Below are 15,639 nucleotides of genomic sequence, written 5' to 3'. Positions count from 1 at the left end.
CGCGTCGTGACGCGGCGTGACGCGGCGCCTTCGCCGATTCTGATTGGCCACTTTAACCGTCGGGGGAAAAAAACAGGTTACGGCCATATTGACAGTTTCAGAAGGACGGCGAGAAAAAATGACTAAATAGTAAGTGTCAGCTTTTCCTGAAACGTTTCCCCGTCGGGCTTCGATAACGTGCCTCACTTCCAATACAATACAAGAGCGGGCGTGTTTATAAGTGGTGGTTTAGTCGCAGCTCGCCGTCAGCGCAGATCCCCGCTGGCGTCCGTCTGCTCGAGCTGTTTACCTGCTCTCACTCAGCTTAAAGGCTGATTTATGGTTCCGCGTTACACCAACGCAGAGGCTACGGCGTACGGTGCGCGTCGTCGCGTACCCTACGCCGTAAGCTCTGCGTCGATTTAAGTCTTAAGTCTTTATTTCACAGGCTGACTCTGTCCAGGGCGGACGCGAAGAATAATGGAGGGGGCTTTCACGGAGGATCGCTCGTCTGATGTCTGCCTGCGAAGCCGGCCGTGCTCCAGCGAGAGGGACGGGCGGGTGCGGGCTGTGAAGGCGGCTCTGCTGCCGCGGCTGGGGCCGTACGAGCCGGCGCTGAGCCGCCTGCAGTCCGTGCTGCTGTGGGACACGCCGCTGCACGGAGTCCTGCTGCACGCTGCCGTCAACACCCTGTTCTGGTGAGATTTACCTCACATTTGTCTATGCATCTTTGTTCTTTGTGTACTTATACATTAAAAGAAAAAAAAAACCCAGATTGTAGAGTTGTGATCAGTTTAATGGATTAATTTTCCTATTTCAGTGCAGAGGTGGACAGAGTACTCGACCCCAGTACTTGAGTAAGAGTACAAATACTACTGGTCAAAATTTACTCCGTTACAAGTAGGGGTGTAACGATACGGTACGATACACGATATTGAGGTCACGATAACGATACGATATTTACGTCTTTTATTTGAAAAATACAAAACAATGCTGTGCATTTGCCCTATTGTTACAGTTTGTAATGCTTTATAACTGTTTAAGTTTTAAAGAAAAAGCCAGGCCAACCATTTTCCACAAACGGAACTAAAAGTAAATGTCAGGTTTGCATTATGCATCTTCAGTTTCATACAAGTACAAATATTTTGCCACAAACTGAATAGTTTCTCTCATGTATGATTTGACTTTTTTCTTTTTTCGAATGCGCGTTACTAGTCAACACAATAGATTAATATTAATATTCCAATATCGCGATACACTTTTTCACCTCCACGACACGTATTGTGACGTTTTTGTATCACGAAATTTTGTGGCACGATATATTGTTACACCCCTAGTTACAAGTAAAAGTAGCTCAGTCAAAATATTACTCGAGTAAGAGTAGAAAAGTACTTGCTTTTAAAGGTACTTAAGTATCCAAAGTAAATGCTTTTAAATTTACTTTAAGTAAGAGTAAGAGTAAATTTCTTATTTTCCACAGCAGTAAATTACTATATTTTTTCTAAATTAATTTAAGGATCTTTTAACTCTTGTTTCTGAGAATTAACTCTTTGAAACCAGCTGCACTGATGTGCTGCTTTTAGAACCACAATGTTATATAAAACCTGCAGAAACACCAAAAACCAATCAAATGAATGGGATCATAAGAGGACAGCGGATGATGCAGAGTTTATTAACTTTCTTCTCCTGACGCAGGCGTAGCCATTGTTGCGGCAACGTCTTGACTCTGTCTTGACAAACGCAGGCTACTTTGGTGGAATCGTTTTGAGGAGGCTTGACGTATTTCCGCTTTACGTACATCCCAGTGGAGAGCGTGCACTGTGATAGGTCTCCTCCTTTGACAAAAACAGCTTGTGTCCAATAGGATTTTAGGGAAGAAGAAAAAAGAGCAGACCTGAAAGTAACGAGTACTTTTCACCCTTCCTAGAAATTTACTCGAGTAAAAGTAAAAATATTTGTCTTGGAAATGTATTCAAGTAAGAGTAATAAGTACCAAAGAAATCTAATACTCAAGTAAAGTACAAATCCTCTGGATATGTACTTAAGTACAGTACTCAAGTAAATTTACTCCGTTACTGTCCACCACTGTTTCAGTGTCACTACACGTCATACCTGTCAAGTCTCCCGTTTTGGCCGGGAGACTACCGTATTTTACCCCCTCTTTCCCCGCTGTCTTTATTTATTTAACCTTTATTTAACCGGGTAAAGCCTGAATTATGGTTCTGCGTTAAATCGACGCAGAGTTTACGCCGTAGGGTGCGGCGTAGGGTCTGCGTTGGTGTAACGCGGAACCATAAATCAGCCTTAAGTCAATTGAGAACAGTTTCTCATTTACAACGACCACCTGGGCAAGAGGCAGCACAAAGAGTCAAACACGTTCAATCACAGTGGAAATAACAATCAAACACGATATATAAAAAACACACAACACATAAAAAATATGAATAAAAAGTGGTAGCGCTGATCCAGGAATAGTTACAAACATGTGCAATGATCACAGATGAATGTTGGGAGTGTATTTTTGAGGGAGGAGAATGGGATGAATGTCTTCCCATATTATTATTATATTATTAGTATTTTCCTGTAAATTTCCCGTTTTATAATATCATAATTTTTAAAAAGCATTCCCGTGTCTCTCCAAACTGAATTGTCCCGTTAGTGGCAACACAGGAAAAAACTTGGAACCACAAATCAGATGGATGGATGAAACGAGAGAGGAGGCATTTCTGCCAAAAAAGCGAAGACTTCGTGTAAATATCTGGAAAAATGGGAAACCGAATTTAGTTACCTATAGAGGAGTAGGATGGGGCTCATGGATGCCTGAGAGCCACATGAGTGAAAATGACAAATTAAAAGAACACGTAAATGTTTCACTTGAAGACAATCAATATGTAGCCTATATACACTGTAAATATTTAAAATAAATAACTGGGCTTTAATTCCCTTTTGTGTCTATTTTAGTAGACTGTCCACAGCCTTTCAGTGTCAACAAAGGTCGGCCTGTCAGTGGTTGACACATAGTTATTTTAGATTTCTCTAAAATCTGGCTTAAAATGTAACACTGGACCTCGGTTGGGCTGGTGGGACAGCGGGTGGCGGAAAATGTCCCTTATTTTTAAATCCAAAACTTGACAGGTATGCTACAGGTAAATGTGTGTCTTGTCTTATTTGTGACAGTAACAATTTTAAATCCTGTCTTTAACAATATCTGAAAGGGTATCGAATGTTTAAAAAAAAGAATAAAAAAAAGAACATCTCTTATCAGCAAAAAGCCTGATCAGTGATTAGTGGCCACTGATCAAGCCATCATGGTTATGGAGTTCATGTTTTCAGACTTTATTCAATTTAACAATTAGGGTATTTGCAATAATTTTCTTTTACATCTGTTTTACAAATGCTTCAGTGTACTCCGTTGCAGGCCAGTGAATGAAAATGGCAAATCAGATTGACATGAACTTTAGGAATAATTGTCCTGATTTTTACATTGAGATCACGATATACTTTAAATAGAAGTGACAGTAAGATACACAATTATACAAGTCTCCTCCACCACATGCTGAACTGCAGCCTCAATACTTAATTATTATATTTTTAATCTATTCATCTGCGGATTTGTGACATCTTACAAAACATAAAAGGGAGTTGTTCTACATTACCATTTTTACTTTGTTTCCACTTTGTCAACAAATTTAATCTCTTAGCTAAACAGTAATAGTCCTTGATCTGTCAACAAATTCTTTGTTAGGTTAATCGCCACTTTGGCAGAGCCCTGCAGCATTGTTGTGGTCGACACATTTTGAAGTCTTGTGACCCAAAAATTGGAGCAACAGTGAGAAGCTTAGATTGTTTAGATCCCAGGCAGTGTAATGGAGTTGTAAACAGTGTTCTTTCAAAGGTGGAAAATACCTAAAACACCTGTGATCGCACAGTTTACATGCGTCTTCTGTGAATTTGTTTTTTCGTGGGCATGGCTGACGAGAACTCACACACACACATGCATTATTAGCAACATGACAGTAATCACATTGAGGTTGAAAGAGGGTGGTGGGCATTTAGTTGGGCTTGGTCTGGTGTAACGTGCAGGTGGTAGAACTTCCTCTTTCTTAGGTTGTACTAAAGGAAGCAGAAGATCTTCCTCAAGGGTGCTGTGGTTCAGTGAACTGTGCACAAAGTTGCCAAAGCACCAAGCTTTCTCTTATTTTTAGTCCCCATGAAGCATGCAGAGGTTGGATTGTCTGTTCATGTATTTTCTGTTTTATTTCCCTCCAGGTTCTTCGCTCTGACGTCACTACGCCTGCTGTTCCTGCTGGCTTCTGGCCTTGTTCTGTTTGTTATTGTCGATACCTGGAGAAAAAAGATATGGCCAGAAATTAGAGGTGAGACGATCTCTTTTATATTTAAAACATTTTCCTTGGCTGTAACAAATGATGATAACAATATCGACAGAGCAGTTATGGCATCACTCAGCAGTCCAGCACTGCTGACTTTGAAAGTGGCCTGTGTCATGTGTGGAAGAGTTGATCCTTCGCAGTGGTTTTTCAACCTATTTTCCACACTGGGTGTATTAAGTCCTGATCAGCCAGTACACGAAAGAGTGGAGTCCAGATAATTTGTGGAGATCATCCTATGCAAGTTTCTACAAACTGCACACTAATTTTTTTTTTTTAATCACATAAATCTTCACTATCTTCTCTCTTCACAGTCAGAAAGCTGGATGAAGTAGAAAATGAAAGGTTTGTTGTTTGTAATTCTCAATTTAGTGTTTTCCTTGACTGTAATGAGCCAGAATTCTGACAGTATTTATTTTATAATACTTGAAAATATTGTCTGTTTGTCCAGCTGGGGTCTGGTGCAGCCCGGTATCGTCAGCGTTCCTGAACTGTGCCACCACCTTGCTGAGGCCTGGGTCAGCGGATCCGTCCTTGCATCCAGGATGGTCCAGTACAAGCGACAGAACCCGGGAAATGTGAGGACCACACACAGAAATAAAGATATAATACTCACAAAACGTAACATAACTATAGAATAAGTCTGTATTTGATGTTCTTATTCTATCATGACTCAGAATATTCATTAGCCAGCCTGGTAGAAATGCACCATGGATACCATTTATTTTAGATGCTGACTTGTTTCCCCTGCCTGTCTTTTTTTTTGACAGTTTTGCGTCCTGATCTGTGGAGTGTTCGGTTGTTTGGCTGTGATTGGATGTTACATCCCTGGATTGGTGCTCTCCTACTCTGCTTGTGAGTCTGAGCAGTTCAACCAGTCCTCACTACATGTCCACACCGTTTCATATGACCACGTTGGCAGAGAAACGAACCCTGACTAGTCTAATTAAAAATGCATAGACGGTGAAATCTGAGCCGTGGGGCCCCTGTACTGGGACGAAAGTCTGAGAGGTGATTAAAGCAGGGATGAGTCACACAAGATGGGAGTAAGGGAAGGCAGAGAGCCAGGTAGAAGGCTAAGGAGGTTAGACGGAGAGCGGGGTTAATCTTCTAACTTCCTCCCAGTACATCGTCAACAGATAATGGCCTATCCACAGCAGCGCTTGCTCCTGCTCCCTCTGTTGCATGTTTTTGTTAAACACAGTAGGCATATGGGTGTGTATCTACAGTAAGTAGAATAAATCTGTTAGGAATTTAAATATAACACAAAGGAACAGAACTCTCTCCTTTTTTTCTTTTTTTTTTTTTTTTTCTTTTTTAAACCACATCCCTGAAACAGCATTTCCCTCATTCTAATTACTGGTGTCCTCTACCTTCCCGCTCTAGTGCTGGCTACTCTCCTGGCTCCTCTGGCAGCCTATCACAGGTTGCTTCAGCACGTGTTTGTGAGGCTGGAGCCAGTCCTGCAGTGGCTGGATTTCAGCGCTCATGGACACATGATGGCAAAGCCCATTGATAACCAGTGTAAGTTTCACTTTGAATTTTACTTCTTGAATTTCGTTATGTGTTATTTATAAGATGTTTATGTATTCATTAATTTTTTTATTGTACCAAATCTGCTCTTTCATCAACCTTGTAGGAAATGTCAGTTAATTGTGGCAGATTGTTTTAATTGTTAGTGCTTTTGGCGCCCTCTAGTGGAAGTACATCACGTGTTCAATTGTTATTGATAGAAATGACATATTTTCCCAGTTTGTTTTTGCTTTTATCAGTTTAGTAAGTGATGTTAGTGGACCCCAACTTCTTAAATAGGTTTTCTTTTTATAATATTATTACTTTTCATCATGTCTTGATCTGTCTTTACAATGTCAAAAATGACTTCCAAGAGGTTGAGTAGAGAATTTGTTTAAAAACCAGATAAATAATCCAAGGTGACATCATGAGAAAGAATGTATCTCTATAGGCTACCCGATTAACCAACTAATATTTTCAGATTTCATTGAAAATTGAGCCCAAACAGAGCTATTTAAAAAAAATAAATAGATAACTGTATTTCAATACTTAAGTGTATTGGTTGCTATAAACTACTCATCCCGTGTACTTTAAACGTCAAAATTACTTAAAATTCTGTTTAATTCCATCTTTATTATTATTGAATAAGAAGTAATATTAAATGTGTTGTGCAGCCTGAAATAATCTCACAAATAATGAGTTCAGAGCAATCATTTATCCGTGTCTTTGCCCTCTTTAGTCCTGAGAAGGCCCCTACGTGGTGCAGGCTCAGGTGAAGCCAGCGACAGTGAGGAGGAGTTGGCCGCCTTCTGTCCAACTGTAAGTCTGATAAACTTCCAAAGTTTCTCAATATTTTAGGAAAAACTAACATTGTTTATGTAAGAGTAGAGAGGTTTGCTCAAGCCATGATGAGCACTTTGTTGATAACAATCGTATCACTTTGTTTATTTGGTAGAACATGAACCTATTTAAAGCACATTGTTGGCGAGAGAGCATCCAGATACGACATTTACGTTGCAGTACACTTAAGTGTTATATTCAGCAATGCAAGAGCCTCTTCCTTTTGAGGTTAGGAACTTTAGAGGGTTAGTCTTTATAATTTTACTTTATAGTCTATAAAAAAAACCAGATGTCAGATGTTCAAGAGCAAATGAAGAGCGAGAATAACAGACATTTCTTTTATCTGTGTGGCAGAGTGACGCAGATAAAGATCACTGAAATCTTTTTTTAAAAAGCAAAGCACACAGCTTAAAAATAATCAGCCATATCATTGTCCTGTCTCCTTTTAGTTTGATGATGCTGTTGTTGCAAAAGAACTTGCACTGACTGACTCTGAGCACTCTGATGCTGAGGTGTCCTACACTGATAATGGCACGTTCAACTTATCTCGTGGGCAGACTCCACTGACGGAGGGCTCTGAAGGTCAGTTGTCATTTCCAGACTTTTTTTCCCCTTTATCTCTTGATTTACTCTAACTTCTGACCTTTTTGTCCATCTGTAATTTAGATCTTGACAAACACAGTGATGCTGAGGAATCGTTTGCCCAAGATCTTCCAGACTTCCCCTCCATAAACCCTGATGCCACTCTGATGGATGACGATGACGACACCAGCATCGGGCTGCCAAGTCTGGCTATATCTGGGCTAGCTAGCCAGAGGGCTTCGGTGCTAGATGTGGATGCTCATCTGGACTCAGACCAGGAAGATTTGGATGCTGAACTCTCTCTTGGTGGTATTCTTCCTTCCTCAGCTCTCAGCGGCGAGCTAGCTGGAGTAATTGCCAGCAACATGATCCAGGTGGCATTGGCCGGCGCGCTGCAGCCTCGACCCGCTGCCACCCAGCGTAGACAAGGCCCTCCCAAGACCGGAGCCCACCGAACCTACCGCAAGCAGTCCAGCTCTGAACTGGACACAGACTTGGATGGAGAGGACTTTGAAATGCTCGATCAGTCTGAACTGAACCAGATGGATCCCATCGGAGAAGGAGGAGCGGCTTCTAGGCAGGGTGAGAGCCAGGGGTCCAACTTCCTATCGAGCCTTCTTGGTAAACCCCAGTGAAGTTTGAGCTGCTGAGAGTGTGCGTCTGCACGTGTACAGCTTGATGGCCAGAGTATGTACGGATGAGCTGTGAGAGGAGAGATGGTTTTAGGTTCCAGCAGCCCTGCTTCTGATAGGCATCAGTTTGTCACTGTGAAGTATTTCTCTTTATCTTTTTACTCCTCCCTTTTAAAACTTTTATTTTTTTTCCGAGCTCTTTAACTTTAATTTTCCAGAAAAGTTTTACTTTGTAGGCTGAGCAATAGGAAATGCATCTAAAATGAAAGTCTTACATCAAGTAAACCAGCATTTTTAAACACTTTAAATACCCATAACTTAAATAATTACTTGTTGATGATTTTTTTTTTTTTTTTTTTTAAGTAAAAGTATTTGCCCTGTACATTTTTATTATTTTTACATAGCAATCTAAACAAACAGGGTTATTTAGGACCAAATACCACATTCCTGTTGCTTGAGCTGAGCCAGGTTGACATTGTGAAGCAGCATTTGATATCGACCTGCAGTAGTCGTAAATCCTTCATGAGCAAGTAATAACACCCTCTAGAAACAGCAATACATGATAGTGTGCCTCTGTCGCTGACATGTTGGTCTAACAGATTGGAGGAGGATTGGTTTGTTCTTTCACTTTAGTTATTTCAAGACTTGTCAATAGATGTGCATTTGGATTTTGGTTCTAACCTAAGATAAAAATGAGTAAATGCTGGATAAAGTTTCAGTTTTCCTGTTATTTTCCTTTTCGTGCTGGCCAATACATGAAAACATCTCTAAACATTGAGGTGAACCTTTTATGTTTGTCACATTTACATTATCATCAGGCAAGAGGGCTCTTATTTCATGTTTGGTCATTTTATTTACGAACTTTCTTCCTATGAAAAGAGAAGCTTCTTTTTTCTGTGTCAAGACGTTTAGTTTATTTTTAATTTTTCTGCCCTTTAGTGTCCATGTTTGATGTCTTCAACAGCCCCTCTGCTTTGAGTGCATTCTTTTTCAAAAACAAATCTTAACAGATTTTAACAGTCATATGCTGAACTACCTTTTAGAATAGAAATTAAATATTCTCCTGTTGATTTGCTCTCATATTGTAATGGAGAAACCCTGTTTACATCAAAATTGCATACAAAAAATATCTTTTTTCTTTTCTATTTTAAGTGTTTAAGTGTCTAATATTTAGAGCTTTAAAGTGGGTTTTCTGCTGGTCAGCCAGATTTCATTTACATGGTCAAACCATGTCACTATGTTGGAATCTTAGAGTAAAGATGGCACTTTAAATTTAAGTGAACCACAGTTGAAATTTCATGAAAATGCAAATATAACCGTGCAAAAGGCAGATTTCTTTTATAAAGAGGAATAACGCGTTTCTCTGTTTAATTGTGTTATTATAAAGAGAGAATCAGAGCTGAAAGATAACTGCTGGATCCAAATTCATGGAATCGAAGTAGAAGAATTGTGCACTGACTGGAAAATCGCTGAAATTTTAAGGAAATGTAGTTTTGGTTTGTTGCATTTGGTTTGAATGTTCTCCTAAACTGCTCCAGGAAGAGTCAGTTCGTCAGTATAAGTGATCTGTAGTCTTTGATAATTTAATGTGCATAGTATAGTATTTTCATCTCTGTATCTGGTTTTGATATGTTTTGAAGTGCAAATCGTGTTAAATAAAATGTTTGCAATTATGTTTGTCTCGTCTATTGTTTCATTTGGTATTTAAGAGACATCACCGTGTAGGAAGTGTGATACTGATGAATAGCTACAACATAAATCATGACTTAGTTATACAGTTGCATTCTCTTCTGTTTCAAACAGATGCATAAAGCTGTGGTGGATTTTATCGCATATTTTATGTTTTGGTGCAACACTATCTATTCAAACCCAAAAATCGTACAGATTGGCCACAAACCGTTGACCGGTGTTGTGCCGAGAAAAGCACCCTCCTCTCAAGGGGCGCAGTGACAGCCAGTCGCCTGTAGGGGGCGTGTATTCGCGTTTACTATCCATAAGAACTTGCCAACAGCCTCTACAAGCCTGTTTATTGATTATTTTTTTATTGAACAGTAAATGAAATCGACTAACAGTAATACATAGATTGTATGTACATATTTTGAGTTTAGTCTGAAATAAAAAGTGCTGGGACCAACATGCAACATGGATGGATTTATGTGTCATTTATGCAATAAAGGTGAATTAATACTATTTGTTCTCTATCTAGGGCTCTTAAACTCTCCTACTTAGATGCAAGTTGTCAATGCTTAAACATAATGTTAGGTCTTGTCAATTATTTTAACATGCTGATTCACATTTTCCAGGTGGAAATGCAACTTTAGAATAATATTTTTGTTTTGTTGTGTTCCTGTGTTTTTATTCACACAGAACCTTTAAAACACTGCACACTACTATAAGAAACCTATTAAATATCTGCTTCTAGAAATATAAACATTTCAATAAATAAAATAAAAGTTGAAAGTATTTCCATAATAGAACATATCAACAAGCTATTCTGCCCAATTAGGACGCAGGTTGCACAATAGTATTAATTTTGGCCCTGTCCTGCTTCTTCCTGTTTATTGACCAATAGTAGAGGAGCTGGACCAAGAAGATTTTTACTTTACCTAATGCAGAAATGCACAAGGTAAAGTAAAAAGAAGAGACAAGAAAATGTAAAAACAACAAATGCATGTACAAGGGTACACTGAAAAAAAAAAAAAAAAATCTAAGCGCATGTAAATATAACATATTTAAATCCATGATATTAACAATTAAAAATGAAGTTTGTTGCTTTACATGAATAAATCTAGTTTATAACTTAATCTGCATTTGTTCAAAAAACAATACATTGCACATGTTTTCCTTAGCAAGCAGTATTTCTGTATTCCCAGGCAATCTTTTCATTTACACACAAGCAACAAGCAATGATCTTGTTGTATTTACTTTTCCTTTAACAATTTTAATCTATTGGGCAGATTGACCAACGTTTAGATGAAACATGCTTTATTTGTTTAAGTAGAACACAACCGTAAAAAATATCTTGCTTGATCTACTTTAAAACAATTAAGGCGACTTTTTTGCATGAGATTTTTATGTAGATCAAGAAATACTAGTCTTTGTTTAAACTACTTAATTTTTAGTATGTACAAAATTCATTTGCAAGTAAAGCCAACTTAATTTTTTAAACTTAACACAATTAAGTTGACTGTACTTGCAAAATGTATTATTTACATACAAAAAATTAAGTAGTTTATACAAAGACTAGTCTTTCTTGATCTACATAATAATCTCATGCAAAAAGTTGACTTATTTTTTTAAGTAGATCAAGCACAATATTTGTATCAGTGTAAGGAAAAAACAAAATATCTTTTTTTTTACGACGATGCATTTATGTAAAAGGAAAAACAAAAAATATACACATTTGCTTTTATCTTTAATTATGTCAGTTTTGGTCTTCCATAGAATAGAGCCACTTAGAGCTGAGAATTATTTCCAATTCTAATTATCTGAGACAAATAAATATTGTTCAAAACGTGGTTGTAAAACGAAAAAGACCCTAATTTTAAAACCGAGTGAGAAGAACATGTGTTCGCGGGCAGAGGAGGGATTTCTGCTGAAGTGATGCATCTTCATGTACAATACATCTTTTCCATGACGCAACACTTCGCGCGAAACTTAATCGAGGAAGCTAAAGAAAGAAAACGGACTCGTTTGGAAAAATGAGCAAAAAAGATAATGGTAAGATTAAAGTCTGTATTATAACTAAACTCTGTTTCAGACTAGAGAAACACAACTGTTTTATGTGTCCTTTATGTCGAGTGTCAGTTGTCGATAACGTTTATATTTTCGGGTAAATGGACTGCCGCGTTCCATTTGTCCTCGGAAGTGGGGATTTCTCAGTTCCCAGTCGGAATTTTCAACTGGAACGCCCCTCGAAGTGGGATTTCCTACTGGGAAAGTGGGAGAGTCTTCACCACCCCCGAGTTCACATTCCAAGATGGCTGCCCCGGTTGTAAACAGTAGAAGAGAGCTCTGTAAAAATTCGTAGCACTTCATTCTAGTTTTGGTCACACTAAATCAGTCGTATACAAGTATTGTTCGGCATATATATGCTGCTATAGTGTAATTTACATTTTTCATGTGGTATATGCGAACTACAATCTTGTTTTCCTACTTTGTAACTGGAACGCTGATAACTCGGCTGTGACGTCATTCCCAGTTCCCAGTTCCGACTTCCGAGGTAAATGGAACGCAGCATAAGCGAATTAATGATTTGTGACATTATTGTAATGTTTGCTGTGAATCCCAGGAGCGTCAGTCATCCTGTCCTACTTAAACGAGAAGAACCGTCCCTACAGCGCCCAGGATGTCTTCTGTAACTTACAAAAGCAGCATGGTTTGGGCAAAACGGTGAGAATAATGCGCCTTTAAAGAAAGGAGTGTTGAGTTAACCGCGGTTGAATTGGTTTGATATTGGATATTCGACATTCAACACCCATAAAACTTGTGATACATACCACTGATTTTGGTCATATTGCTTGTGATGTGTTCATGGTCATCTAGACTATATATCACAAAACAATAATTATTAAAAAATCATATAAAAAAATCATATATATGGGCTGATTTAAAAATCATATATATGGGCTGATTTAATGAGGTTTAATTAATTCAACACCCATAAAACTTGTGATACATAACACCGATTGTTTTATGGGTGTTGAATTCATTAAACCTCATTAAATCAGCCCATAGTATGATTTTATAATAATTACTCTCTTGTGATATCTAGTCTAGATGACCATGAACACATCACAAGCAATATGACCAAAATCAGTGGTAGGCCTATGTATCACAAGTTTTATGGGTGTTGAATTCATAATATCCAATATCCAATATCAAACCAATTCAACCGCGGTGTTGAGTTTATGTGTCCTAATGGTTGTTTTCTACCAGGCGGTGGTCAAAGCCATGGAGCTGCTGGCTCTGGAGGGCAAAATAAAGGAGAAGGCGTATGGCAAGCAAAAGATTTACTTTGCTGATCAGGTTGGTCTTTTTGATCTGGAATATTGTAATGCTGATGTCAAGATTACAATATGTAAGAATAGGAGAATAAGAATAAGTTTTATTGGCCAAGTATGAACATGCCAGACAGGAATTAGTTTTTTTTCTTTTTCTTTTCGGTCACTGAACCCAGATAAACGGTAATAGACAAGCAAGGCAAGATTATTTATATAGCACAATTCAACACAAGGTAATTCAAAGTGCTTTACATTGACATTAAAAGCGGCAAAACATAATTAGACAGTAAATAACAAATAAAATGAAATAAAATAAGAAAAAAAGTCAAATAATAAAAAGCACAAGTTGTTAAAAATAAGGGCAGTAGAATACAGCAGGTAAGTATTTAATTTAAGAGTACGCTTCAGTAAACAGTAATGTTTTTAGGCCTGATTTAAAGGAGCTGACAGTTGCAGCAGACCTCAGGTCTACAGGAGAGGAGCAGAATAACTGAACGAGACAAATGGCTCTTATTAACACATACAATTTAAAATTGAAAGGTGCAGTATGAGGTAGACATGGTTATTGAAAGGTATAACTGCTCCCAAAGCTTCTTAAATGGTAGATAGACAAAGCTCCACTGACATCTGAAGGTATTTATCTTCCAATACAACGTGAAAAACTGCAAACATAAACAAATAAGATATATTTTAACACGTTGAGTGAAATCTTCACATTTATAAACAAATGATGAAATTAAATAAATGTATACAAACAACGACAACAACAATGTACTGTGTAAGCCTTCTACCACGTTTTTAGGATAGTTAAGTTGTGTTTATTTATTTTAAGGCTGCTATCACCACTGAAGCTCATCAGCTGCACTAATGTGCCCAGCACCAATTAGGAGGCCTGGCTCTGCCTGGCCCTACAGCAGGTACTGAAGTACTGAAGGACATAAACACACAGATACAATGTTGCTCAAAAGAAACACACACGGTACATATTATTTTTTAGAAACCCAATAAAATAAATAATATAACAAATGACCATTTCTGGCTTATTAAGACGGCTACAAAAGGTGCATTGTTACTGCATATGATTGTGGTTATTATTATTGCACAGTGGTTGATTGATACTATGAGTGATGAGAGTTCATCAGAGCAACAGTTTGGGGGAAGAAACTGTCTCTGAGTCTGGAGGTTTTGGCTACAGTTCTCTGTAGAGCCGTCCAGAGGGCAGGAGTTCAACCAGACTGTGTCCTGGGTGTGAGGGGTCTGCAGAGATGCTATCTGCCCGTTTCCTGGTCCTGGACCGGTACAGGTCCTGGATAGATGGGAGGTTAGTCCCAATTATCCTCTCCGCAGACCTAATTGTCCGTTGCAGTCTGTGCCTGTCTAGTTTGGTGGCCGATCCGAACCAGACAGTGATGGACGTGCAGAGAACAGACTGAATGATGGCAGAGTAGAAGATGGTGCAGCTGCTGTGGCAGGTTAAACTTCCTGAGCTGACGCAGGAAGTAAAACCTCTGCTTAGCCTTCTTCCAGAAGTGCATGTGTAATCAGTCATGTAAGTGTCTGCAGATGTTACTCATTGTTGTTCATCCCACAGGCTCAATTCGAAGACGTGAATGATGCAGACCTGAAGGCAATGGACGCTCAGATCTCAGAGCTCAGTGCAGAGGTGCAGTCCCTCACACAGAGCTGCAGAGAGCTAGATGCAGGTGTAGTACACTGCTGATCTGTTTGATACTGTCCGTTGCACAAGACATGTCCCCATTCCTAGTTCTGCTAGATTTCTTTGAAGGGGTTTATTTTATTTTTGTAACTTTATGTGTGATAACAGAGCTGAAGGAGCTGAACAGCTCCCTTACAACAGAGGAAATGATGACAGAGATCGAACAGCTGAAAGCCGAGTGTTCTGGGTACAAGGCTCGTTTGGAGAAGATAAAATCTGCTACAAACCATGTCACACCCGAAGAGAAGGAGAAGGTGAGAATCAGTGAAATAAACTAGCTAATATTATCAAATCTGATCTTCTTCTCCTGGCACAAAGTTCTTATTTTTTCATATTTTAATTTACAGGTATATAAAGAGAGAGATGTTTATGCGAAAGAGTGGAAAAAGAGGAAGAGATTGGTAATACATTTTTACAAAAAAAAAACAAAACAAATTGCTTTGAAATTGTAGTTTATTGCTTAATGTTTAATATTCACTCACTTAGTGTGATGCAAGAAAATGTTTCTCTTTCCATTAGTGTTGGTGTTGAAAGCTGTACTTATTTAAGTAATTGTTTGTTTCTGGCAGGCTTCAGACATGATAAATGCAATCCTGGAGGGATATCCAAAGAGCAAAAAGGAGTTTCTGGTGGGTAGAAGCAGCAATAACATCTATATTTCAGTAGGTAAAGTTCCTGCCAACACCTGTTTTCTTGCCTCTTTGCAGGATGAAGTTGGAGTGGAGACTGATGAGGACTGTAAGGTGGTTTTTCCAACTACCTGATACATTGGTTGTACAGCTACTTCGTAAATGTAAGCCTGTGCAGTGCATTAATGAGAAAATGGATTACACATGAGAACAGTCAGAGCCACTGTGCACACTTTATTTATGGCCTTATTTGGAATAAATATTACAGCTTTAATAAATGTTGAATTGAAAGAAAAAAAAATCTGAAGGCATATTTATACAAAAAGAATAGCTGTATCATTAGCTAAAGACTAAATC

The 15,639-nt window shown here is 38.5% G+C and overlaps 2 protein-coding genes across 3 annotated transcripts; both read left to right on the top strand.

Annotated features, from left to right (window-relative positions):
* On the top strand, nucleotides 1-9,608 carry retreg3 (reticulophagy regulator family member 3). Of its 2 annotated transcripts, none has more exons than XM_061711926.1 (10): nucleotides 1-129; nucleotides 428-677; nucleotides 4,249-4,355; nucleotides 4,682-4,712; nucleotides 4,819-4,945; nucleotides 5,138-5,222; nucleotides 5,754-5,891; nucleotides 6,619-6,698; nucleotides 7,169-7,301; nucleotides 7,386-9,608. In XM_061711926.1, the coding sequence occupies exons 2-10, from the start codon at nucleotides 460-462 to the stop codon at nucleotides 7,934-7,936; spliced, it is 1,470 nt and encodes a 489-aa protein (XP_061567910.1). In that variant the 5' UTR covers nucleotides 1-129; nucleotides 428-459; the 3' UTR covers nucleotides 7,937-9,608. The 2 variants fall into 2 exon arrangements, with proteins under 2 accessions (XP_061567910.1, XP_061567911.1); XM_061711927.1 differs by having other exon boundaries at nucleotides 81-129; nucleotides 443-677.
* A 1,962-nt stretch (nucleotides 9,609-11,570) lies between these two features.
* psmc3ip (PSMC3 interacting protein) lies at nucleotides 11,571-15,583 on the top strand. The gene is made up of 8 exons (XM_061710923.1): nucleotides 11,571-11,653; nucleotides 12,225-12,325; nucleotides 12,872-12,961; nucleotides 14,528-14,639; nucleotides 14,762-14,907; nucleotides 15,001-15,054; nucleotides 15,223-15,282; nucleotides 15,361-15,583. Exons 1-8 carry the CDS (start codon nucleotides 11,635-11,637, stop codon nucleotides 15,415-15,417), a joined length of 639 nt encoding a protein of 212 aa, XP_061566907.1. The 5' UTR covers nucleotides 11,571-11,634; the 3' UTR covers nucleotides 15,418-15,583.
* Nucleotides 15,584-15,639: the final 56 nt, after the last annotated feature.

The sequence above is a fragment of the Cololabis saira genome, chromosome 21, assembly GCF_033807715.1.
Source record: "Cololabis saira isolate AMF1-May2022 chromosome 21, fColSai1.1, whole genome shotgun sequence".
NCBI lineage: Eukaryota > Metazoa > Chordata > Actinopteri > Beloniformes > Belonidae > Cololabis > Cololabis saira.
This window is presented reverse-complemented; position numbering and strand designations above follow the sequence as displayed.

Excerpts from the sequence above, each read along its gene's own strand:
- retreg3 (XM_061711926.1), top strand. The coding sequence starts at position 460 with ATGGAGGGGGCTTTCACGGAGGATCGCTCGTCTGATGTCTGCCTGCGA. Across the intron at positions 5,223-5,753 it reads GGTGCTCTCCTACTCTGCTT|TGCTGGCTACTCTCCTGGCT; the intron begins GTGAGTCTGAGC and ends TTCCCGCTCTAG. Across the intron at positions 5,892-6,618 it reads AAAGCCCATTGATAACCAGT|TCCTGAGAAGGCCCCTACGT; the intron begins GTAAGTTTCACT and ends TGCCCTCTTTAG.
- psmc3ip (XM_061710923.1), top strand. Across the intron at positions 12,326-12,871 it reads AGCATGGTTTGGGCAAAACG|GCGGTGGTCAAAGCCATGGA; the intron begins GTGAGAATAATG and ends GTTTTCTACCAG. Across the intron at positions 15,283-15,360 it reads AGAGCAAAAAGGAGTTTCTG|GATGAAGTTGGAGTGGAGAC; the intron begins GTGGGTAGAAGC and ends GCCTCTTTGCAG.